The sequence below is a fragment of the Anoplopoma fimbria genome, chromosome 17 (genome assembly GCF_027596085.1).
Source record: "Anoplopoma fimbria isolate UVic2021 breed Golden Eagle Sablefish chromosome 17, Afim_UVic_2022, whole genome shotgun sequence".
NCBI lineage: Eukaryota > Metazoa > Chordata > Actinopteri > Perciformes > Anoplopomatidae > Anoplopoma > Anoplopoma fimbria.
Genome location: NC_072465.1, coordinates 20,413,068 through 20,440,272, shown reverse-complemented (window position 1 = coordinate 20,440,272; position 27,205 = coordinate 20,413,068). Strand labels below are relative to the sequence as shown.

The 27,205-nt window shown below is 39.0% G+C and overlaps 1 protein-coding gene across 1 annotated transcript; it reads right to left on the bottom strand.

Annotated features, from left to right (window-relative positions):
- On the bottom strand, nt 1–27,205 carry LOC129105687 (guanine nucleotide-binding protein G(s) subunit alpha-like). The gene is made up of 12 exons (XM_054616846.1): nt 26,758–27,205; nt 25,023–25,095; nt 21,408–21,462; nt 21,026–21,145; nt 16,343–16,440; nt 5,145–5,199; nt 4,416–4,489; nt 4,102–4,160; nt 3,632–3,752; nt 2,522–2,652; nt 2,134–2,201; nt 1–1,069 (listed from the first exon to the last, which is right to left on the bottom strand). The coding sequence occupies exons 1-12, from the start codon at nt 26,894–26,896 to the stop codon at nt 923–925; spliced, it is 1,140 nt and encodes a 379-aa protein (XP_054472821.1). The 5' UTR covers nt 26,897–27,205; the 3' UTR covers nt 1–922.

The window sequence follows — 27,205 nt, the reverse complement described above, 5'->3', positions numbered from 1 at the left end:
TATATATATATACATATTTATATACACATATATAAATATCTATATATATATAGCTTGAATTTTTTGCACTGCATGAAGTTCACTGGTATGCATGAATTTATGCATTATATGGTATTTCTTTTAGTTTTTTTCTTCCTTTTTTGTTGTTGTTGTTGTTGTTTTCTGCTGTCCCTCCTCGACTGGTTACTTGAAGAGCAGGTCATGTGAGCCACGTGGTCTTATGATCGAGTCACGCTCACGTCCACAGGCAGCCGTTAGTCAATTAGTCCGTCTGTTCGGGCAACCAAAAAAAAGGCTCACAGACCTCCATCTGTATCAGTTTGCCACCCTCCATGTCCATTGTTCGCTTCCACTCCTCCTCCCTCCGTCGTCTTCAGGACGCAGCGAATAAACTCCTCTCTCAGAATACATTATTTCATTCAGCCTCTCACAACTGTTCAAAACAGGAGGACTTAGTTGTAAAATGTTCTCTGTGTGTGTGTGTTTGATATGAGACATTAAATCTAAGCGCTCTGAATGTCTTATGCTGTAGTGTGTGTGTACCTGTAGGTGTGTTTGTGTGTGTTCATATATCAGAGAGAGAGAGAGAGAGAGAGAGAGAGAGCTGAAAGGAGGGATAGTCTGCACTGAGGGATTCCAGTCTTGACCCTCTTTCCTGGGTCAAGATGTAGCCGAGTACAGCAGTCAGTCCTGTCTGATGGTTGATGAAAAAAAAAAAAAAAAAAAAAAAGTCTTTCCACCGTTCTGATTTTCTGAACTGGGAGAAGCTGAGCTGTATCAGGATGGAGGGGAGGGCTCGGCTGTTTCAGTGAAGAAGTTTGCGGAAGTGGAGGTGGTGATTGGCTAACTGGTCGTGGTGGGCGGTGGGGGAGGGGATAAGTAGGTTGGTAGGTAGATAAGTAAGCCGGACGACCGCTGCCCATCACAAGAGCTCGTACTGCCGTAGGTGCATCCTCTGTATGATGTCGCGACAGTCACTGAAGACGCGGCGGATGTTTTCTGTGTCGACCGCGCAGGTGAAGTGGGGGTAACAGTAATGGCGTCCGTCCCCGCTGGCCGTGCTGATCCTCTGAAGAAGACACAAAAGTACGGACAAGTTAGTGTTGGATGAACGCAGTACCTCATCTATCGACACCACCGTCATGCTCCTGATATGTTTTTGTGAATGGATTTCAAATAATAGATGTTATTTACTAATGATTATAGAAAAGTGAAGATTGGCACAATATTTGTTTTGTAATTCAACTGTTCCAATATGCATCTTTAACTTTTAGCTTTTTTACCATTTAACAAATATGTTTAGCTAACTGTTTGAACTGTTTGAAGTGTTTATTCAGAGTTTATCTTGTTCCCTGGTTAGACTTCCACTAAAATCTTCGGAGAATATCTTTGAGGCAATTATCCTCCGAGACAGTAACAACAGTGGCCATCTGCAGATTTCTGTTTAGATTTTGGTGAAAATCTTTGGTGCTGAGCTGCTGTTGCTAGTGTGGTTTTTTTCTTGGCACGTCCAAGGAGAACCGAAGAAGAACTGTGCCAATCGCACAGTTTGTATGAAACTGTGATGTCTTTTACTTTGGACTTTCTGTCCAACTGCTGTTGTTGCGTCTGTCAAAATAACATTCAGTACATAAATCACCACTGAGTTACACAGTTGAATCAATTATTGATATAGGTGGGGGAAAAAATCATTTATTTAGTAAAAAATATAACACATAATTAGGTAAAATGTGGATAAATTACTCTGTGATGAATAGAAACGGCATAAAGGAAAACAGGAAACAGCATATTTCATATCATTTTGGAAATAATGCTGGATCTTAATGCCAACATCTTATCTTCCTTTGTCAACTCTGGTTTCATTTCTTTTTTCAGTCATCCAACTCGTCTTAACTGATGTTGATTAAGGAGCAGAACCTTTGTTGAAAAAGTCAAACAACTGAAACACAGTGGAGTGACTCCACATCCATGTAAAATCAGCTGTTAAAAACGGCCCTACAAGGATGAAATGAATAAAACTCAACAGTAAATTGTTAGATTTGCTCTTTACCTTATGTTACCGACACTGTAAATTATAAAGGAAACACGAAACATAAATGATGAAAATGGTCAAACTTGAGCTTTTGTACGTACCAGAAACTCATCCCGAATGAAGTACTTTGCCCTTGTGACCCGCGGATCCTCTCCTGGCTCTGGTATTGCTGTTAAGGAAGAGGAAGAAATCTAGTCACAATAAAGTCATTTTTGCTCTGTGCCATTAAACACATCGTTCTTCCTGCTCAACAGGAGCTACAATTGTTAAAGCTAGCAAGGACGATGATTACCTAATGAAACCTTGTCACTGACATTATTAATCATGGCGTATTTTGTAGGGCAGTAAACTAATTCCAGCATATTTTTAACTAGATTTTTGTATTCTGACTCTACCTGGCTCATCATCCACACTAAACCATTTGAATGTGTCAGTTATAACCACAGAGAAATGTGTACAATGTTTATTATATCAGTGTAAACCTCTTACCATCATCAGGTGTAGTGTAGCGTGCAAACTCCGGGAAATAATCCTCAATTTTTGATTTCCCTGCCAACACCTTCTCAGCGAGCAGGTCCTGTTTGTTCAGGAAGAGGATTACCGAAATGGTCCGTAGCCACCTGTGGAGGGAAATGAAGACACAGTTCAGTGCCAGATTTTCCTTTGGACTTTAGTTTAGGTCCCGAAAAAAACGTTACAGGTCTTTGACAGTGGCATTATGTTTTAATAGGCTCTGGCTGAAGGACAAGGACATCATTTACACTCTGGAGTTCTCGGCTGAAAAGGCCCTAGAGCTCCTGTCATAAACAGTCCATATGCTCCAACAGGGAACGAAGAAGAAGAGGAGGAAGGACTCTGTATCCAATCAGCATCCTCTACCACTGTACATACGTGCATCCTGTTTGTAAACAGTCCTTTTTACCTCGGTTTTCAAGTTGTTTTTCTGTTTGTCAGCAGAATTACGGAAAGTGTCTTTCTAGATAAAAGGGTCCCTCGAATTTTTCTTCTTGTGCTGAACCTTTGGTTTATAGCACAAAAATATACTGTGGTATTAAGGTGCACACTTAAAATGAACAGAAATGTATTAATCTGTGACCAAAGAAATACACTTTTAAAGTCTATCTTAACAGAGGAAAATGAACAGCCATGAGAAGATCTCAGTTGTACAATAAAAGAGTGGCTTTAGTCTCAAGACAACAAGGCATTTAATACTTTTTTTACTATGTTACAATAAATACAATATAGAATTAAAAGAGGTTAAAAAGAAGAATATAGAAAAAGATCATATAAAAAGGCTAAGTATGACATCTCTAACACCAATGAGAGTATTTCAACCACAGAATGTCTTACAGCAGAAACTGTACTCACATGTTTTAGAGATGCAGTAAACTGTTTAATTTTACTTTTCTACTAATAAATACCGTACTGGTGTTACATTACCAGAACAAGATTTTAACTGTGGCAGTGTGTATGAAGATGCTCATCACATGCTCTGTGGGAATGTATATAATCAGAAAAAATATATAATCATCCATCACATAAAACAAATGTCAAAAGTAAATCTTTTTCAATCACAATATTAGTTTCTACGATTCTCACCTGTTGTTCCAAATGTTCTTGAAAAGGTTGAGGGCTTCCTGTAGTCTGTTGGTCTGATTGTCTTCTCTGATCACCATGTTGTAGCTGCTACTCGCCACCACAAAGATGATGGCTGTCACATCTGTGTCACACACACACACACACACACACACACACACACACACACACACACACACACACACACACACACACACACACACACACACACACACACACACACACACACACACACACACACACACACACACACAGAACATCAAAGACCACGATTAACACACAAAAGACGAGTTAAAATATCCAACACTCTTTATTAGTTTAGATTCAGAAACACACAAAGACATGCATCTGGTAAAACTAGACACAAATAAAAAAGGAAATTGTCAATGTCTTATTGTCACTGATCCTCTTTCAGTTATTTATCAAATAGTTTCATCACTACGATAAATCAGTTCAAGCTGCAGAAATCGTACCGTTAAAACACTGGATCCATTTTCGACGTTCATCCCTCTGACCTCCAACATCGAACATACTGTGAGACAGAGGAAGTTAAAAGTTTTGTATGCATTGTAAAGAAAGTGAAATGTGAATCACATGACAATGATGTATAGTGATGAGAAACAAGACATTCTCAATCAAATAAAAGTAAAACATTTCAGTAAAAAAAAACATTCATTCATGAGGTTTATTATTCAATCAGTTAGAATTGCTTTTGGATACACATCTTGTTTTTCGACTCATACGTTCTCACCGGAAAATGTGAAAAACAAACTTTGTGGTAACTCACTGGAAATTGACTTTGTCTATTTGAAATCGTGTCTCAAAGATCCCAGATGTCAGAACTCTGCATCTCAACAGGTCCTGAAGAACAGAGACAGAACAGGACGGTGTTAGATAGTTTAAGATAAATATAGAAAAGGATACAGGCATAGGAGACGTAGAAGAGAGATGTCAGGAAGAAGGACATAAGGTGATTTATGACAAGACTATTAACAGAGGAAGAGGATCAATATGGAGGAAATAAACTCATGGACAACAAGAACTCTTATGACTTATAGATTAAATAAAACTACTCAACTTATAGACGGTTCATCTATAAACAGAGCAAACTTTAAACACATTATCCTAATTCAAGTCATAGTAAAAATAAGTCATTGATAACTTTCCCAGTAAGCCAATAAGTCAGTGTGACAGTGAACCAACATGCACAATATTTGGGAATGAAACTGAAGCAGATAAATAGAATTCAGCAATCATTAAGTGTATTTAATACTTCTGTGCTCTTCATGTTGTGACATGTTAAATAAAGGCCCTATGTAAAAGAATGCCTTTGTTAGGATTTTTTTTCTTGATAAGAGATTTAAACAATTAATCGACTCTAAAAAATGTTGATGTTTAACTTTCTGTCAATCAACTAAATAATCAATTGACTGATTGTTTTAGCCCTACAGAGCACAGATGCAGGCAGAGATTGTTTAATATGACACTGCAAGTGTTTGTGTGTTGAGCATCTCACCTGATCAGTGGGTGTGTAGTCATTCTGCCGGACCACATCGATCCGGTCTAAGAAGCTGCAAAATGAACAGAAAAATACAGCCGGTTAGATCTCAGCTGCTGAGCTGCAGGCACATATTAATACAAATATATATATATATATATATATATACACACACACACACATAATAACACAGTAAAACAAAGCAATATTTCAACAGGCCGAGTGCAACTTTGCAATACATTTACCAGTTGTGGATGCAACCACAGAATCCATTTTCAAAACCCTACCATACTGACTGACTTATTATGCTGTGCTGGTGTACATAGTGAGAACAGTATGGCTCCCCAACACACACACACACACCAGACACCACACACACACACACAAGTACATCCCAGTGCATTAGTGCAAGCAAAAGAAAGATGGAGGACGGTGGTCCCTGATTGGCCACCAGGGGGCATGTGCCTTAATTCACAGTGAGATCAGAAGCAGCCAGTCTGAGTCACCAGCAGCCGTTTGCTCTGTCAGACCAGAGGAGCCTCCTCAATGGAGCTGCTGTAGTAAGACTTGCACAGGAGGAGAGGTGCGTGCATGTGTGTGTGTGTGTGTGTGCGTGGGCGGGAATGCAGGCCTACAGTGACATAAGATTTGCAGAGCTCCTACCCAAATGAATGTTAATTGTTCCGATGAACTGGCCTACATAACTGCCGCTTTTCAAGGTGTGTGTGTGTGAGCTGCCCTGATGCTTTCATGATGACTGTTGGAGGCGCTGGAGGCGTCTGCTGCAACAGGTCAGCACTCAAAACAGGCCAAAAGAAAGATACTTTTACATGTCTAGAAAGCACAACAACACTCCTCTCAATGGATCCCAAGCTAAAGAAGTCTAAAGAGTTTGTTTTCCCTCCTCATGTACAAAATGTGAGAACTGCGACTATTAAATGTCCTTGTTGTCCTGACTCTACTCTCAGATGTACAGAAGAAACATTATGCAGGAAGGCAGACATGAGCTGCTCCGCTAAGACAGTGGAAAGTGGAGTGGGCTGAACTGAAGCGACACTGAGAGGAATTTGTCGATTATCTTAAAGCCTGAGCGGCAACTATCATGTGTGTCCCTCAAGGCTGCATTGATCACACACTAGTACTGCAGGTTTTCCTGCAACAATCCTCAGAAGGGTGAAGCAACAACACGTCAGCAGCGAAAGAGACATCTACAGAAGCACTCACAAGACATTTATGAATAGGTCTAATAGAGTTAGTACCATTCGCTGCATTTAAGTTGCTAGTATCTTTAATTGTCTCCTGTTTACAAATGTTTACAACATTTACAGAGAAAGCACCTGCAAAGACACTGAATTAAGTGTGCTTGTGTATAATCACAGGTCCCCAAATTAGCCATAAAAAATCTGGCATTAAGATATAGAACATTTAAATAATTAAAAACAACAAACAATTAGTATTGTTTTATGTCAACTACCTGTCAAAAAAGCCATCTCAAGTCAGTTTGGGGATACACAGGAACATAATCTGCTGTAGACAGTCGTGGTGGATTTCGGCGGTAAAAGATAAGTTTGACACGCTTGTATTTTATTTGCTTTACCTATTTAACTTTCACTTTTATGATTGGTTAATTTAAGAGCCACTTATTAAACAACCAGAGCCTGATGCAACACAGCATTACTAAAACTCTCTTTGGGTTGCAACACAATTAAAATGATAGGATAGAAGAAAAAAACATATTTTTGCAAAACAACACTGTTTATTTTTTAGAATTGCCTTTAATATTTGCTTGTGAATTACTAGATATCAAACATATTTAGGCCTCTAAAAATGATTTAAATAAATCAAAAGGGTAAAACAATCTTTGGTTCATCGGGTCACAATAGGTTGATATATGCAAATAGTATAAATGGAGTTGCAAGCAATGAATTGCTTAATTTTTGAAGAAAGGTTTCCTGCCATGTGTTACAGCAGCGGTTCGCCACCTCATTTAAAATACAGACCACCTCTATTAATGGCAGAAAAAAAAATGTAAGTTTACATCTTTATTAAATATAAAATAACACTTCCAAGCTGAGGCAACAATTTGCATAGAAAAGGGCACATATTCAATGAGTGAGGGGAATGTTTACATGGTCAACTAGTGACTTAACTGACAACAAGACAAGACGTGTCAGGGCACCAACTCCACACATTCATTCCCCTGTAATCCTGCTAAAGTAGACAGAGGTACTGCTCTCCCAGCCCGTTTGATTCTTGCACGGCCGCCTGTTTTCACTGATCTCCTGCCCAGCGTTCTTAAACTGGAAAGGCAAGGCGCTTGCTAGTAGCTGCCTCTGAGGCTAAAGGTATGCAACCCCCTCTGAGATAACTAGGAATGTGGCAGGCAGGGGTGAAATGTGACAGGAGGGCTGCAGGTAACACTGAGAGGAACGGGGGGGGGGGGGGGGGGGGGGCAGAAGGACGGACGGACAGACAGAAGGACGCACAGACGGAGGAGGAAAAAAAAAAAAAAAAAAAAAAAGACAGAGTCAGGAAGAAGAGAGCGTCGGTATGAGACTGAAGGAGAAAACAGAAGAGGACAAACGGTCCGGGAAACAAAGAGACGCCCACGTGCATATTTCTGCACAAATGCACACTGACACAGATATTTATATATAACACGCGCACACGCACACACACACACACACACACACACACACACACACACACACACACACACACACACACACACACACACACACACACACACACACACACACACACACACACACACACACACACACACACACGCACACGCACACACACGCACACACACGGAGGCAATTAAGCAGCCGAGCAGTCTGGTACCATCGGCTCTCTGCAGGGGCCGAGTGGCTCAGCTGTTCCCACAACCACAGCGCCTCTTTGCTGTGCCAGCACACCCAGAGTCTCCTCAGTGGACAACTATTCAGGATCCACCTCAGAGCCTGCGAAAACTTCAACCCCCCCTCCAACATCCCCCAAACTCATAAATAACCGGGATGTGACAGAATCTTAAAAGCTCTAACGGTGACAGACTTTAACGTGGCTGCCGTCGACATCTGCAGAGGCCAAACTCTTGTTTATCTACGGCTCTGGTCTGAGGCGGCGACACGCCCAGGACAAACACAGCGCTCAATTTTTAGCAGTTCTCCCCTATTAATAGGAGTAGAGCCAATAATAACCGTGCCTAGTAAGTTGAACTAAATAATAGCGGCTGCCCCAGTAACAGAGAGGTCTGCGGTGTTATGAATAACCTGGGAGGGTTATTCTGGGGTGGCAGACAGGCCGAGTTAAACTCTGGAAATACACACAGGACTCTTGTCTGCCGAGTGAAAATAACCCCCAGTATTTACAAGAAAAGATTAAGTGTATTTTTATCTTTTTTAGCGTGCTTTTAACTTTGGTACAGCCTTATGCTTTGCAGGTTCAACAAATGTGGGGGGATTAATGTAGAACAAACCAAAATGAACACATTATCTATGTACTTAAATCTGTATTATTTTATAGATTTGTTTTTGATGTTTTATTGCTGTTGACACTTTTTAATTTAATTTTAATAGATTCACAAATAAAAAAAAAAACCAGTTTAGACTAGATGTTTAAAATAAACTTGACACATATATAATTATAACAATATATAATTTCCCAAATTTGAGAGGCAACTAAATGTACTTTTTAAAAAAATGTATTTTATTCATGTTATATCTGAAGCTTCTTCCGAAAATACACAGCTCTCAAAATATTTCTAGTACTCCCACGAGGCAACAGGTTGAAAATATATATCGCCTTCGGACACTCAAAATAAAAAAAATGCTTAGAGTTAGATTTATCTTTTTTTTCATGCTGCATGAATTCCCAAACAATCAACAATCAAACGGATATTTTTCCGTGCTGGAAGGACTTAAGAGGCATCAACAGCAGCGTACAACAAAGCTGATAACCCTCCATCCTATAATGCATGAATTCATCTTGTTAAAGTGGCAGTATTAGGACAAAGGATTACCCAGATTATGAGCTGGTATACATCTTCAGCTCTACACAGGATTAGGCTTCTCTGAGCCGCACAACAGTGTTGACTCGTCTGGCCTCCACACGTACAGCTGGACTGGAAATAGTCTGAATTTGTAGCTTAATGAATAAGATGACATAAGCAGGTTTAAAAGGAGTGTTTAAAATAACACTCATGTGAACATATCAAAAGTTTGGGGATTTTTTTGACAGGTTCTTTTACGATCAAAACAAAGCACATCTGTGGACTGTTGCACCGCATTTGAGCAACTCGGCTGATCGGCTGTGTGACACACACACACACACACACACACACACACACACACACACACACACACACACACACACACACACACACACACACACACAAGCTGTTCTGCACAATTACGTCCCTAAAAAGCGCCTCTTTCCACAGCTGCCAAATTCCATTTATGTCTCCCAGATTTTCAAAAGTTCAAGGAACATTTTTTTTAATATTCAATTCAGGTCCTTTAAAAAAGAAAAAATGCTTAAATCACCTCAAACTAAGGCTTGTTAATTAACCAAGAAAACAAATGTTATATGTCAAACTGAAAATAAAAAGTGCAATTGTTTAATGTTACATACATAAAACTGAGCAGGAAGCAGGGTTAAAAAATAGCAACAGAAAATATAGACACTCCTTAAATACGTCTGTGATGAGTCACAAAGAAACTAAAAATGGTTTACTACCAATGTGACTAATACTTATTTCTATGTGTACCTCATATGGAGTTCAAATGTGGGCACATAATACAATTATTTCATAAAGCCCTTAATAAGACTTTTAGTCACAAAGCAGAAAGAAGAAACGTGGACCAAAACGTCCTAAAACGAGCAGAATTTGCTAAATCTTTCTCCCAAAGAAGTTCATTAAACTGCAACATTTATGCAACATATCGTGAAGAAATCAAAGCAAATTTCAGTTTTAAACTCTGCAAACACTTGACTTTGAAAACACTTGAATTTGTCATATCAGCTCAGTGAAATCAGACTCTGTGCAAGAGAAAACTGAAGCGTCACAAGTCTCCTAAACAGAAAAAGTCAGAAAATGGTCTCGGCGCTTCCTCAAGGGGGGGGGAGATTTTGCCCGTCCGGCCGAGCGGAACGATTGGAGGGGCCTTTACTGGTTCTTTGTACGTTAACGCTTCACATTACGAGCCGACCAAACTAAAGGCTTCACCGGCCGATCCCTAATCAAACACACACACACACACACACATCCAGTAAGAGAGAGAGAGAGGGGGGGGGGGGGAGAAAGAGGAGGAAAGAAAAGAGAGAGAAGGCTGTGTCTGACATTACAGCGCTGCTCCAAAAATAGCTCCCTGGCGCCCTGGCCTCCAGCTTGGTTGTCATGGCGACAGAACCACAGGCGCTATAAATAGACAATCGGCTCCAAATCTTGCGCGACTGGAGTGAGGCCAGAAAGAGGGAGAGACAGACGGGGAGAGAGGAGAAGAAAGAAAGAAAGAAGGGAGAGAAGGGAGAGAATGACGGGTAGGAGAGAGGAAAAGGAAGGAAAGAATGAAAGGAGAGAAAACAGAGCGAGCAACAAAGACACAAAGAGAGAGAAATGCAGAGAATGAAGTGGGTTACAGAGAGAGAGAGGAGGAAGAAGTGCAAGAATGAAACAAGGAACAAAGAACAATACGAACAAGTTAAAGACGTTGAGACAAGAAAAGGAAAAACTAAAAATGCAAAGAGCTATACTTAACGAGAGAAAAGTCAGAGAGAAAGTCGAACATATGAAAGAGAAACTAAAAGAAAGAGAAAGAAAGAACAAAACAAACAGATCAGAAACTAAAAGAAAGAGGAAGAAAGAACAAAAACAGATCAGAAACTAAAAGAGAAAGAGAAAGAAAGGACAAACACAACAAAGAAATCGGAAACAAAAAAGAACGAACAGGTTAGGAAACAAGAAAGGAAAAAGAAGTCAGAAAGACACAAAATAAGGGACAAACATGATATCAAAAGAAAGACAAAAGACAAATTACAGGACTAAGAGAAATGTTGTAAAGAAAGGATAACTGAATAAAACAGAAACAAAAAGAGATTAAAAGACTAAAAGTAAGAGAAGGATATATGATGAAGAAATGAAACAATAAATGACACACACAATTGACAAATAAAAAGGCACAAGACCAAATAAAATAAAGGTATAAGAACAAAATGAAATTGAGAATGAGAAAAGAAAAATGGGCAAATAGTGGTTATAAAAGAGAAAAGAGCAGATAAGTGTAAAGCTATATAGTACTGGGAACACCGGCCTGTTAAACAGCAGCTGGACATTGGGAGCAAAACAATCATTGAACACACAGCATTCAGAAAATCTCAACACAGTGAGATTGCAGCAGCAGTTTCTCTGAGACGTCTCACTCTCCTGAATACAACTTCAAAAATGTACCCGACTCATGCCCATCACAGCACGTTTAACATCTGCTGCTTAAAACGCACTTAAACATATTCAAAATGCACGCCACAAAAATCACACCCCAAAAAAACACTCTCCCCTCACTCCCTACATCCTCACGATGAGTCAGAGGCTCAATCCAAGCCATTTTCTGTCCCTGCAGGAACACAACTACACATCACAGAGAAAGGGAGAGAGTGAGAGAGTGAGAGAAGGGGGAGGAATGAGAGGATGGGGGGAGAAAGACGAGGGAGGAAGCCGGAGAAGTAAATCAGGGGGTCTCCAGCACATTACCGCTGGGAGAAGGTTTCAGAGAATCGACGGATAATAAACAGCGGCTGGTATCACAGCCGGGCGACACACAACACAAACAGACACAGATAATAAAAGTACGAGGACGTTCAGTCACGTTTCTGCTCTCCTGATACACAAGAAACACAAGATACACAAGATACACATGATACACAATTATCTTGTTTCTCTTAACACCTGGTCAGGTAGAGTTCTGCCTTCCTTCATATATTAATCTATTCATTCTGACAAAATTGGTTTTAAGACTTTGATCAAACCTTGGTGCAGATGAGTTAAACAAGTACCGGGCTGAAAACTAATATTAGTTAGTAATAATAATAACTGTTATTTAAATAGGCCCTTAAAAAATAGAGTTTACAAAGTGAACACAAAAAGCTCAACAGTGAGGCCCAACAAAGCAGGACAAACTAAGGTAAGAGTCATACCCAGATACAATAAATGAAACAATAAAATCAAAAGATATGATAAGTAAATATGAAATAACATAAATAAAATAATTAGAAAAATAAAATAATAATATCAATCATTTAAAAAAGCAGTAAAGTGACGACATCACATAAAAGCCAGTTTATAAAAAAAATTTTTTAAGGTGATTTAAAAGAGATTACTCATTCTGCGAATGGTTATTTGTATTTTTACATATAAAAAATAACTTACCAACTAACCAACAAAAGTGTTGATGCAATGTTAAATTTAAGCCTGATGTTGAATAAACACAATCGGCTAGGTATTCTGTATCGGCCGAAACTCAAAGCCAGGTATCGGTATTGGGAATGGAAGAGTGGGATCAGTGCATTCCTACAACATTGCTATTAATAAACATTGAATAAACACTTGGCATAGGAACAAAAAATAAAAATTGCATTTTCCACATAAGTGCGACCGTCAACGCGGCGACTATGCTCAGTACGAGGGGTCTGCGATGTCGGAAAATGACCCGTCCCGTCTTGAAACATGTACAGCGTGTCGTTTGCATTGTGGGTTTGACTTTTTTGCCAAGTCAAATTGTTTACTGGAGCACAACATTCTTCATGAAATGAATGAATACTGCTGCTTTAAGTCTTAATAAATCCAAGGAAGTAAGGCTGGACAGTTACCACAACTCATTAAAATCCACATCTACTACAAGGCTATTAAACATGCTAATGAAGCTACAAACTCATGAAAAGAAGTTATTTATATAATCAAATGAGAAAATGCTCTGGCACCTTGAATATCACACGTATAGGTTTCATATTAAACAAAATACTTGTTACTGCATTGTCAAGAGTATATCACAGGTAAAGAGTTTCAAGGGCAAACAGGAAGCTCTGCATTTGCTTCTATCATACCGCTCTTATGTCCGTACAATAAACATGAAGCAACAGCCAGCAGCTGGTTAGCATAGCTTAGCATAATGACTAGTCTGGCTCTGCCTGAAGGTACAAAATCAGCTTAAGAGCTCACAAATTAAGAAATAATATCGTGTTTGTCTCATTCTTACAATAAAGAAAGTTAGTTTTTTTATAGGAGGTTACGTGCCAGATTTCAGACTTCCTGAAAGCCTCTGCTGGTTGCCTGGCAACCTCACTGTGACAACAAGAGTCCAGGAAGTTTGAACTAGCAGGACTACATTTAGAAATGAAGAGATTTAGGATCAGGGGAATATTTCAAGACCAAAGTTTACAACTCTTTGATCTTAGAATTGATGAAGCAACAGAAAGCTGACAACCAGGCCTCCTCTTTTGAGACGAAACCAACCGGTTCACCTCCGTCCTATACGGGGACACGGTCACATTGTTTAGGCTGTATATGTGAATTGACTACAGATGAACGTCCACATGTAAACAAGGACGACAACATCCTTGTAAACAAGAGTGTGACCATATAGGGCGTCAGGAAGTTGATAAAAAAACATCAAAAACACACATTAAATAGGAGCATGACGGAGCAAAAACACCGTCAGGGAAGCTTCAGTGACTTCCTTCTGATCTGACGGAATCAACTAAGCACCACTGCCTCGTCAACTTCTTTTTCCCTTTTTTTATTATCATCATGAGATGAATCAGATGATATCATTTGTGTTGTTTTGTTGTTTTAGAAAGGTAGAGGCGGGGGTGTATAGGGTGGTCCCGACTTTTCCCGCACTGATCCAAGGTTGACATTTTCATTTAATGCTAACAACCTTCATCAATAATGCTGAAGTTGTCTCTCTCCAAACACACTCGCTCATTCTTTCTCCTTCTGCAGCTCGCCTGGGTTAAAAATAGCTCTCCCCTCTCTCTTTCTCTGCTTCTCCGTTTACATAAGCACACAGAGGGGGGAGGGGAGCACTTCCGGTCTGGCCACCCAGCCCAGCATCTGATCCATAACACTGGGGCTGCTGGGTGTGGGAGAGAGGAGAGGGAGAGGAAGAGGAGAGGAGAGAGGAGAGGGGAGAGAGAAAAGGAGAGGAGAGGAAGAGGAAGAGGTGAGGAGAGGAGAGATCCCGCAATGCAGGGAAGTCCTCTTCCTATTTCAATCTGTCTCCATAATTGTTTTTCTTTCCAATCGTTCTGTCTCTCGTTAGCGTGCGACGCTCTCTGTCCACAATCACATTTCAAAAAGGAGATAGGTTTTGTCATTATCATGCTGCTGAGAGCCTCCAGTGACAACCCCCCCCCCCCCCCAAAAGAAACGTACAATACCACACACTTAAGAGACAAAACACATGTCATGCGTGCGGCCTCAGTGACGAGGACACAAACACATCCAGGTACTCAACTCTGCTACAGATTTGATGGACGTATTCAATTTTTTTCCTACTACATTTATTTTAGAGCTATAGCTAATAGTTCGTTTTCAAGTTTTATGGATGTCACATAAAAAAAACCCACAATAGGCAATGTATAAAAAACAATATATTGTAAACTAGAGACCATCTTGTGATGGGATCACTCCGGCCGCGACGCCAAATCAATCCAGTTCACCAAAGAGTGATTTCCAAGCTGAACTTCTCAGATGGTTTTATTTCATCTCTGTCCAATATTTCACAAAAAACGCAAATACTAGAGAAAGGTCCAAGATAAGAAATCAAAATGTGTGTGGCAGAACTGTGTTTTTCCACTTTTCCCAGCCTCATAAATCATTTCACGACCACCCACATTTATCTTGTGACCCTTTGCAGGGTCCGGACTTCTAGGTTTGGAACAACTGGACTAAACCTCCTAACTTTACATAGAGTGGTTAAAACTAGCTCAGCAAGCTACGACAGTTTACTGTTACTTACAAACTGATACATCATTTTACTTTCAATACTTTAAGTACATTTTTCTGTTCGTATTCATGTTTTCATTCACTCTAGTAGGAGTTTGAATGTTGGACTTTTACTTGGAATGGATCATTTTAATTACTATGCAAAGGATACTTCTTCCAACAAAGCATAAAGTGCATGTCAATGTACCAGCACATACTGTACACAAACACTCACTCACGCACACACACACACACAAGCAAATGCTCTCGAGTTTGCCAGCCTCCGCCCTCCAAGAGCTCTGGCTTCATGTGACCACTGCATACATTATAACAGAGGCCGGCCTGACAGATCAAAAGGCAGATAAGAAAAAAGAATACCAGTAAAGAAAGAAAGAATAAAATAACACGTCTCTGCCTTTGTGACAAATCATTTTGATACACAAAACACTGAAATTGACAAGAGGACCAAATCACTGTCACGGATCAAAGACAAACACAAACCAGCAGGTCAGTGTTTTAGCTGTTTGGCAGAACTGCTGATTCGACATCACTGCAACCGATTAGAAACATTATTTATTTACCATCACATAACAGTGAAGCTTTGTAATTGCCCAATACATAGCAGGACAATCTGCAATCAAGCGACCCAAAATCATAAAGGACAAATCTAGGGACACTCTATGTTTCTAACCATCAATACATCTCATGGAAAAGACCAAAACCAACCCCAACAATGAACTGATCCTACTGATAAGTATGTCAACTCTGACATGGTCACGTTTTGGTTTAACGTCTACCATGTTAAGCATCTTAGTTTAGCATGTTAGCAAGCTAACATTTTCAAATCAGCACGTAACACAAACTGATTAACCAAAGTCTATTTGAAATTCAGACCTGGTGTAGCTGAAAGGTGGACGTCTGTACTGAATTCCATATGTGCTTTACAATGAACCTGGACCCTGTAGCTTATTCTCCATGCTGTAACGCACTACGCACTAGAACAGTCACCCTGTGTAGGTACTGCACTACTCATTGTCACCTCATGACCCTCGACACTTTGCCCTCACTGTAAGCACATGCCGAAACGACCAAACACCCCACAGTGTGATTATCGATGTGTGTAAACTAAAGATTCAAAGAAAAGAAAGACTGTCTTAGTGTCGGACTCTACTTAGAAATATATGTATATTGTGTGTGTTTGAAGGTGGAAAAAAAGGAAAAAAGGGGGGCTTACTACTGTGCGCAGTCGATGAGTTGATATTCGTTGGACCTTTCCCAGCAGGACCGCACACCCTCGTCCTGCCAGAGGCTCTTTGTATGGTCATAAAACTCCTGGAAAGAGAAAGAGGGGTCTGGATTAACAGCATGCCATAACTACAAATACACGGCGAGTCAGACTCTTGTTTTAGGATCCCTGAAATAAAGACATGATAGAAACAAAAAGAGCAGAAGGATATGTGTGTTCATCAGTGAAACAAGGATCCTATATAGCAATTCTTACTATTTATCTTTTATATTTCTCTGGGTTTTTCAAGAAGGACGAGAAGAGAAAAGAAGAAGAGCTGTTCCAGAGAAGACCAACTGAACACAACGCACATTTTGCTCCCTGTCCCTGGCCTCCAAAATTACAGAAAATAACAAAAAACTTGGCACAAATTGTTGGGAAAATTGCAGGTTGCTTATTTACACATTGTTATCAAATGAACCAAGCTACTCGCCCACAGTTCCAAGCAAGAAGACGCAAAATTTTCCTGTGGGTTTAATCGTCGAGGAACCAAAAAGTTTATCAGCAACTATTGTGATAAATGAATAATCAAATGAATAACCATTTTTCAAAGCAAAAATGCCAAACATTTCCTGCTTAAATATCAAAATTTAGTGCTTTTGTTTGTCTTACATGACAGTAAAATGAATATATTTGTCTTTTGTACTGATGATCGGGAATTTTTTTTAAGGACGTTTTTAAGATATCTGAATGTGTCACATTGGGATGTGGCAACTTCTAACAGGCATTTTTTGTCACTAGTTTCTGATATTTTTAATAGAGAAAAAGATTTATCAAGAAAACAATGAGCAGATCAATAGATGAGGAAAATGATTGTTAATTGCATCCTTAAAGATGAGAAAAGAAAAGAGGAGAGAAATGGTGTTAAAACGTTTTTAAAAAAAACTACACTGACTGCAACAAAGGATCGACTTCACACATTGGTGGATGGTAATGTCGGAACAAGTTGGAATCTTTGGATGATATCTATAACACTGGATTTAAGACCGTATGTCCCGTCCAAGTCTTGATGGGTGAAACTGTTTTAGGACAGATGGAGGGAGGCAGTGATACTCGCTGGCTTATCGGGTTTTTTTTTAGTTAAAAGGTCGGCTTAGAGAGGAGCAGCAGATGAACGGGCTCCGACAGAGGCAGGAAGCAGAACAGTTCAGCGAGTTCATGAAGAAACGGAGAGCTTTGTACGGACACAAGGCTCGGCTGTCACTACACAGGGGCCTATCTCTTCACTACGATCTACAGCGGGTCACATACAACGCCGACAGGCACAAATACGCCATTATGAGCCGAAGAGTTACACTTTACAGCTTCAAAAATACTTGATGTAACAGAGTAGGCAGGTTTTGCAGCGGCCGCCATCTTACTGACGGATTTACACAAGTTTGGAAAAGTAGATGTGATGGCTGACGAGGATAAATAAGAAGAGGTCCGTTAAAAAAAACAGCAGTGTTGTTACTTTTTCTCCCCAAAATACAAAACTATCAACATGAGTAGGTATGGATTCATTTTCAGCCCAAGTATGATTTTGGATAAAAAAAAACTTAAGAAGTTAACAGAGTTTAATTTGCAGACAGATTACTTAACATTTAAGTAAAGGAAATAATAATAATAATAATAATAATAATAATAATAATAATAATAACTTTATTTATATAGCACCTTTTAAAAACAAGGTTTACAAAGTGCTTTGACAGACCAGCCAGCAAGACAGTGCATAAGAAACAAAATGAAATAACAAGTGACAATCAAATAAAATAAATAAAATAAATAAAATAAATAAAATAAATAAAATAAATAAAATAAATAAAATAAATAAAATAAATAAAATAAATAAAATCAAGTGATAATGGTAAAATATAGTAAACAAATATAAGATATAATACCAAGACCAAATGAAAATGAACCAATAAAACGACGACATCACATAAAAGCCAATCTATAAAAATGTGTTTTAAGAAGTGATTTAAAAGAGATTACTGAGCCTTATCTCCTCCGGTAGGTCATTCCAAAGCCGAGGGGCCCTTATGGCAAAAGCACGGTCGCCTTTGGTTATGCAGGTTGAGCAATTACTTCACCTTTTAACAATTGTTGTCCTTTGCTCTTATTTCTTGACCCTTTTCACTTGAGACTTAAAGTCAGATTCTGGCTAAAACTAGAAGGCCTCAAAGATTATCGGACAAAAAGTTTGCCTGGTAGTTTACAGACTCGAAGAAATGATCCTGAATGAAAACAGACTAAAGTGCTTGTTAGTAGTAGATGGGAAAACAACTTAATTCCATAGGAATGATTGGATTTGGAGGTAGGGCTGCAACTACAATTATTTTCAGACTCTGCTTTTTACCCAAGTCATTGTATAGTCTAAAAAAAAAAAATAGTGAAGAGTTGTCACGTTGGGTGATTTCTTAAAATAGTTTATGTTAGCTGTGAATAAATGTTTCCTGTGTGAACAACAGATATCGCTCTGAAGAAATGCTGCAGAATTCCATCATTCCTTTGAACGGCATTTATAGAAATAAGTTAAGTTATGAAAAAGGTTTTTTCTCAAGTTAAGAAAAATGTATTACGAGTTATCTGCCATGTGAGATATCAGAAGTATCATAGCACTTATATTGTAGGGTTTGATATGTTACAATTTAAAACATCTGAAAACTTTTTTGGGGGAAATCTCAATCTTTCAAGTATTTAGGTCGTAGGAAATACATAAAAAAGAATGTCCTCTTTAGTTTTGAGACGACATTCAAGACAATGCAACATTATGAAGTGGGTTTAGAGAGTATCTCTGTTTATACAACATCGATTTCATGTCCGTCCATTCACGCATTTGTTGATTGTTTTTCTGTAGATTTTCTTTTGGTTTCTCCTGATGCAAATTGAGGATCTTTAAGAACAGAGGGTGCTGTATTAGTGTTAAAACCTTTAAGGTGAATTTGTCATTTTAATGTATTTACAGTAAATACAATTTACTTGATTATCTTGACCAGGAACAAATAACATCTGTACCATTTTTTTTTATCAAGTTTCATTATCAACAAGACTTTTTCTTTGTGAATAATAACTAAAAGGATTAATGATTAGAAACAAAGCTCAAAAGGAAATCAAGACTTTGAAGATTCAATTCAGGCCTTGTGCTTAGTTTTCCCTCCCTCTCTTCCTCCTCTGCTAAAGGCAGAGCCAACCAGTCCAACTGGTTTCCAGTAGGCCCTAAGGCCAGGCGAGGGGGAGCGGGCTGAGGAGGAGGAGGAGGAGGAGGAGCAAAGGTTGAGCCTATTAAATAGTTTTCTACTGTATTCTCTTTCCTGAACAACCACTCATTCACTTCAACAGGCAGAATCTACAGCCAAACCTTTTGCTTCTGGGAACTGATGCTTCCTTAAACGTTGCTTTAGGTATAACCAGCTTTCAAAATGCTGAATTCAACATTTAAAATAACAAGTGTAAAACTGCCTAACCCTCCACACCCGACATGAAAACCTAAGTGTCAGATCAGAGCATGAGTGCTCGTTTTTTCACTCTTCAGTGGAGGTCTAGTGACGGACTGACAGCCCAAGGGAAGGGTCAGCTTGCGATAGACCCGCATAATAAATTAGCCACGAAGTTACAGAGACAATGTCAGGAGGCTTCCTTTTGCTTACACACAAATACACTCACTGCTGCTAAAAACAAATCTACGCTGTGGAAACGACCAGTTTAAACTGTGCTGGAAAGAAAGCAAACTTTCCTATTTGTTAAAACAGATCAAATGCAATTTAACAAATAGCTGTTTACTTACTAATTTCATAGCTTTAAAGTTGGATTAATCATTTTTTAAGTAGTTAGGTGTTTTTGAAAACCATTTGAACTATAGCAAAAATTGCAACATCTAATTTTTAAAAATAGAGCTGCAACTAATGATCATTTTCATAATCAATTCATCACCATTTTTAAAAGCATAATATGACATATTAAAAAAAATTTGTTTTGTTTGACCAGCAGTACAAACCCAAAAATGTAAAAATGTAATTGATATAAAACAGAGAAAAAGCAACAAATCTTCACGCAGGTACTATTCTTTAGCGTTCTGTTTGAAAATGACTTAAATTATTTACCAATCTCCATAAATATCCCTGATTGTTTTTTTTTGTCAATCAACTAATCAATTATTTGACTGATTGTTTTAGCTCAAACAAACATTGGTCATGCAGTGAGTCTCCTAGAGGCCGCCGGGGACTGCAGCAGCTCAGAGCGGGGGGGGGATCCCTCTGAGCCTCTGTGTATCTGGAGGACAGGTCCCTCTACACACATTTAGGGTTATTACACACAATTAGTGTTAATAGGCTGTGTGGATGTCTCAGGTGAGAGGCTTATTCAATTGACAGCCTCCCAGGCGGAAGCACACCTGCTAATTGATGAATCACTGCGTGAACACACCGGGCAGACTTATAAAGGCTGCCATGTCAGGTACCATACCAGAAAGTTTCCAAATACTGCCTCAGGTAATAAGATGTATTACTTTGATGATACAACATCAACCTCAAGATGCATTAGACTAAGGGTAATAAAATGGGACTTGCAGTTGATAGAAGGAAGAAAAGAAAAAAAGGACTAGTGCCGAAGTCAGAGAGTCAATAGATCACGAGGAGGTAAAGGGCAACTTACCGAAGGAAACTCAAAATCCTTCTGGATTACTTGGTTCAGGACATAATGGATTCGGCATTGGTTTGCAGGAAAGGCGATCTTGCATGGCGGTGCGAGCGTATTCATGGCAGCCACAATCGTCTGGAAGTAGGACACAAAAGAAGAAATATTTATCAGATGATTCGTTAGGAAAATCTACAACAGAGTTTATATTGAACCCTTCTTTTAGTTTTAAAGCTTCTATACATCAACACGACATAAAGAGCTTTCGATGTGCTACATGTTCATTTTGAAGGTTAAGCATTGCCTCAAATTCATTACTCAATATTTTAAAAGCATTCAGAAAAGGGTTAAAAACCCTGCTACAAAGCATTGAAAATGGGTCAAAAGATCAATCGCTTACCTCTATAGCTTCTTTAATGTTGTTTTTAATATCATCAATTTTCTGTTTTTTCTCCCTGTGAGGAACAACAAAGGGTTAGTTTTTGTACACAAAAGCATAATTTACAAGCAAACAGATTTATCACCTTGAGTCAGGAAGGTTAACGGTGAATAAAGTCCATTACTTTGCTTAAATGTTAATAAAAATGTGATTGTTTGCAAAGTTACGTCTCCATAGGGAAATATACCAGCTGTAAAACAAAATATGGATAAAATACATGGAAAACATTATTTTTATTTAAACCAAATAAGGTCCAAAATAAGGTAAATAAATGTTTTGTTTAGGATCTAAAGTATTAGCAAATACAACGATCTGCTCCATATTCTTCCCGTTTATTGTTGTAAAGACAAACACACGCAGCATTGCACTTATGTTTATGCAATCTGCATGCTTCGCTGATATCAGAAGTAAAAGTCTGATGTCAAACATGTCTTTTAGAAACCAGACAAAAGGCAAGATTGACAATTAAAAGTCAGATTTGATACAGAAATCTACCAAATGAAACAACCTCAGAGCTGCTTACACAATCAGGTACCTGAATGGCCCGTAAAAAATATCACAGAATACCAGAGCAACACTGAGCAAAGCAAAACCCATGTATGTTATGTTTAAGTGGACTGTGCAGTATATTTTGTCGACATTACGACAGCCTGCATTGCTCAGGTTGAGCAGAAGGATTTCAAATTAAAAGCATGAATGAATGTGTTCTGTTTTTAGTGAATCTGGTGAAAAAGTAACCGACGCTGCATCACTGCATGCTGCTGTAATCCAAACTTAACCCTGACGAAGGAGGTTGTGGAGAAAACAAAGTTTCAGCCTTGAGATGGTATTCAGATTTCCTCTGAATAATTCTCTGTTTGTTAGTGAGCATTTTGAATTGTCTAGAATATTATTGGGTGATAATGACATAATATTTATAACCTGCTACCTCAATATCAATCTTTTGGGGTGAAGTATGGTTCTCTCAGTAGATATTTAAAACTTTAGAGGAACTATCAATAATCATGATGACCAAAAAGTTACAGATATTCACTCACTTCACTGAGATCAAAAGTCAACTTACACAAAAAGCTACTCCTATACCTAATTCATTTCTTCTATTGATGTGAAAAACGTTAACTGCAGCACAGCTTTCATGTTGAAAAGCCGTCAGTGGGACGGATACGTCACAGGCTTGTGATTGGTTCAGGCAAAACAAAACAAAATTACCTCCCTCCCAAACAGAAAACAAAGATAATGTGAAACTGAATAACAAGTCAGTCCAATAATAAGGAAAGAAAACTGAGTCATAGCTCTAATACCGCCCTTAAAACCAAATCAATGCTTAATTTGAATAAAGCCAAATACCAGTCAGATATTATCGCTGGGATTGTGACCCATGACTACATATTTACATTTGACTCTGCTTTAGCTGTTATTACCAGATACAAGAGAGAGAGAGAGGTTCAGTAACAAGGAAACACTAAAAGTGAGGAGAATAAATCATGACAGACCACCTGTAATAATTCTAAGATAAAGGAAACACTTGTTGAACTGATAAAACTGCTGCAGTGTTAAGACTTGAACTTTAGTTGATTAATCACTAAGTAGACAGAGAAGAATTAAAAGGGAAACAATTTTGATAAAACAATTTATTTAATCGTCAAAATCTCATCGATTACAGCTTCTCAAATGTTAATGTCTTCTGATTTTCCTCACTTTGTATGTTTGGGATTTGGACTGCTGGTTGGACAAAACAAGACATCTGAGGATGTCACTTCGGGCTCCATGAACCTTTGTTGGTCATTTTTTTTTTTACATTTTCTGACATTGTATAAACTAAATTATTAATTGAGAAAATGGTAAGCAGATTTATCAATAATATAAATAGTTATTACCTGCAGCACGATTTTACAATATATATATATATTTAAATAAACAAGACAACAGAGGGCCTCTACTGGGATGAAGTTTTCTTTGTGTTGATGGTTCTGACTCCACTGCAAAATGTTCTCAAAGTCAAAGAAACCAGTGATCCCACTTTAAATTTTAGATTACTTCACAAAGTGACTGAGAAACATCATCAATCTGATTATTTCCTCAAGGGAGAGAGATGTTTGAACTTAGGAGTGGTTTCAGAGAGCTTGCCTCGGCTCTTCGTTTTCCTTTAGTTCATTCAAAATGACCCCAAAAAAAAGAGACTGCATTCCTCCACTAGGAGCTCAACAAGATTATATATCTCACCCTCATCCCTCCTGTCCCCATCCTCCCAACACTGGGAGGGGGAACCCGGCCAGGTGAAACCTCCCGGGCCCAAAGAGAAACACAATCCACCCCGGAACTAAACTCGACTGGGGAGTGACAGCGGACTGAGGATTTGAACGTGGACTACAGAGCGTCTGAGTCTGTGAGAAGCAACTGTTCGGCATGACCCCAAAAATAAGCACATGATGATGCTCCTAGCCCAAAACCCCTTTCTAGGAAACAGATGATCAAGAATAGAAAGAAAATGTCACTATTGTTTCCATTGCATCAACCCTGGATTGAGTTTTAGGAAATTCATAAGACAGGGTGGCTTAAAAAACACCCAGGGCCATGTTTCCATGAAAACCAAAAATAAAAGCACTCTCCTTGTGTCACGCTAACTGTTTATTTACTCCAAAACATCAAAGACAAAACAAAAATCTGAGTCTATCCCTCTGTGCCAATACCAATGGGGGAAAAATAAATATTAGTTTGACCAGCCAGATGATCAGTTTCTGTTGATTAAGATCGACTTCCCATTTCCTTCTAATAATCAGTAGAATTATATATTAACATCCCGTTCAAAATAAGAGGACAAAGATTCAAAAGGAAAGGTACATTAAAATGTTACATTTTTTCCATGGTCAGTATTAGCTGTATGGCTGGCTGTATGAATTTGTTGTTAAGGATAAGTTAAGTGTTCATGAAGATTGGGATACAATATTGTCTAGGATTTGATCACTGTTAAAATGTTATTTCCCATGACTCTGCTGATTATTTTCTCGATTGATAAATTCATTATTTAGTCTATGAAATGTCTAAAAATTGTGGAAAAAAAGCTCAACACAACCTCACCGAAAGTCTTGTGTTGCCTGGCCAACTACCAAAAAATCCAGAGACATTTAATTTACTGTGAGAAATAAATAAAACAATAAATCGGATAAAAAGCCATGCCGTTTCTTGATGCTTGTACTTTTGTTGTTTTGTCATTTTTTAAATATTACCACCTTGTTTACAAAAAAGTTCCAAACTAACCAACTCGGTTCTAGCCGACTGAAACAGACCTCCATGCCACTAATATTACTAAAGGGTCAGTCCTCGTATGTCATATCTGGTAAAAGCACCGGTTATCATCCTCAAAACATCACAAAACAACATTATCAAGGCATTTGGTCAACAAACATGTTCATATCTGATCCTGTAAGTATCACCCAATCAATCCTAATTGTCAGTTTATCTCCTACAATCTGTAAATAAAACCGCCTAAAACCGTCTGTGGTGGTTTAGTGATGAAATGTGAAGGTGTGTGTGTGTGTGTGTGTGAATAAAACATGGAGAGTAACCAACACTTACTCTGCGTTGAAGCCATTGACGTGCAGTATCCGCATCTGTTTGACTATCGTGCTTTTTCCGGATTCACCGGCCCCTGAAAGCAGAAAAAAGGACAGAAAAATAAGTTTTGTTTAAGAGTTGAACAAAAGGACTAAAACATCCAGAAAGGAGATCCATGAAACTAGTGTGTGATGGTTTTAAGCTGGATCTGTGAAGGTGTAGGCATTTTGGTGTCTTAGTAAAGATCATAAATACAACACGTTGCTAAAGACAAAACCGGTAATCCCAAACCTTTAAAGCTTTTGACCCCACAATAAAAACAGTGGTCGTTGGGGCCCCTTGTTTCAAATGTGTATACAATATTAACAGATCAACCAAAAAGAGATTACTCCTCTAAACTGACTGACTGTTTGAAGAGGTAAAACTAGTGATTCATTCAGAAATGAGCAAAGACAAGAGAAAAGTCGCCAAAATGAACACAAAAAAAGGAAACTACCTTGACCAGCTAAAAACAGTAAAATGCTACTTATGCATTGTTGCTTCAGTACTAACAATCTCATAATGTGGTCTATTTTCTGTAGAATGAGCTCTTTTAATACCTAATGTACATTTTGCTGATAATACTCTCCGTTCACGTTGGGAGGTTGAGCGTAGGACTTATACTTGTACATTGTTGTGTTAGTACTACGAGTATTTTATTCCACCACTGCTTCCAGATGTGAGAGGGGCTTTGAGCATCAGGAATGGTAGACGAGAGTAGCTTAGAATATTATCAAAGTGGTTGTTGTTTTTTAGCAGAAGTGAGATGTAATTGAGCCCTGATAAATACTTTTAGAAATTAAGAAAATGTAATTCTACGTAATTCTGGCATGATAAAACACGCTAGACGGTCACAGACGGTCATGAGGGGGAAAAAAAGAGGTCCTTTATGTGTCCTAGCGACCTGAAAATAACAGAAGCCAGACCATAACGTCTCCTCACCTGGACACAAGGAGCTAGGCCACAGGGCTGATATCTAGAGGCCTGGGTGTAAGTGTACGAATCTAGGAATCGATTTCAGATTAGCATGAACAGGACAGTCTTCCAAGGGACGCTAGTTATCCTAATAGTAATCCTAATTTGCACTCCCGCACTACAAGAGGCTTGGCAGGATACCAGCCTTGGCCTTGAGGGTTCAGACTGTATCATGGCATGAAGGCCTGGATGATAAAAGCCAGAAATAGCGTCATCAAATTATAAATAGTAGAGTTTCGTTTTTTTATGGACTGATTAGAATGTACATTTCCAGAGTAGCTGACGTGAGGAGGATTACCTAAAGGTTTGAGCTCGTAATCTGAAACACAGCATCAAACATGGAGCCTATAGGCCACATGACTCAAGGTGAATCTACACTGCACGCACACGCACACACGCACACACACACACACACACTTTGCAGAACGCCTGTTGGTGTGGCCTCCCAGCCTCTGCATGCTGCCTTCACACTCATGTTGTCCCTCTGTCTGTCCACTGTCTCTCACTTGTCCTGTAATCATGCTCCGTAATGACCCTACTCATCAACTGTCCTGTGTCAAGACACTGTGAGACCTGGTGGTGTAGTGACATCATGTCATTGATGCCTCTGTTATACAGGTTTTTTTTTAACATAGGTACAATTTTTACATTTGTATTCACAGGTTAAACACACATTGGTATACAATTCAGCCTAATTTAACACACACACACACGTCAATGATGAATTTGTATAGATACCTACCTAATAGTAGTAGCCGGTGAGTCGCCCGGTACATCTGTTTGTCTTTTTGGAGCTGCTTCTCTATCTTCTTGTTGGCTTCCCTCTGTGCCTTCTCCTCATTTCGTTGGTCTTCGGTCTTACTATTGCCAAGACAGCCCATCTTCCCAAAAAACCCAGTGATAGGTTCAGGGGGGAGGCAAGGTGGGTATGTAGGTAAGGTGTTGGGAGGAAGGAAGGAAGGAAGGAAGGGAGGGAGGGAGGGAGGGAGGAAGGGAGGGTGTTGATCAGAAGAAAAAGCCAATCAATCCTTAAATTCCTAGACTGGCTCAGCAGAGGAACACCTGGCTCAAAATGGGTGACATTTGTGTTGCCAGATGAAACCAAGATGTAAACCAGGTGGTAGACGGCTCCACCAGGCTTTGGGCACAGTATGGATGGATGGATGTGGCTATTTACTGGCAATGTATCA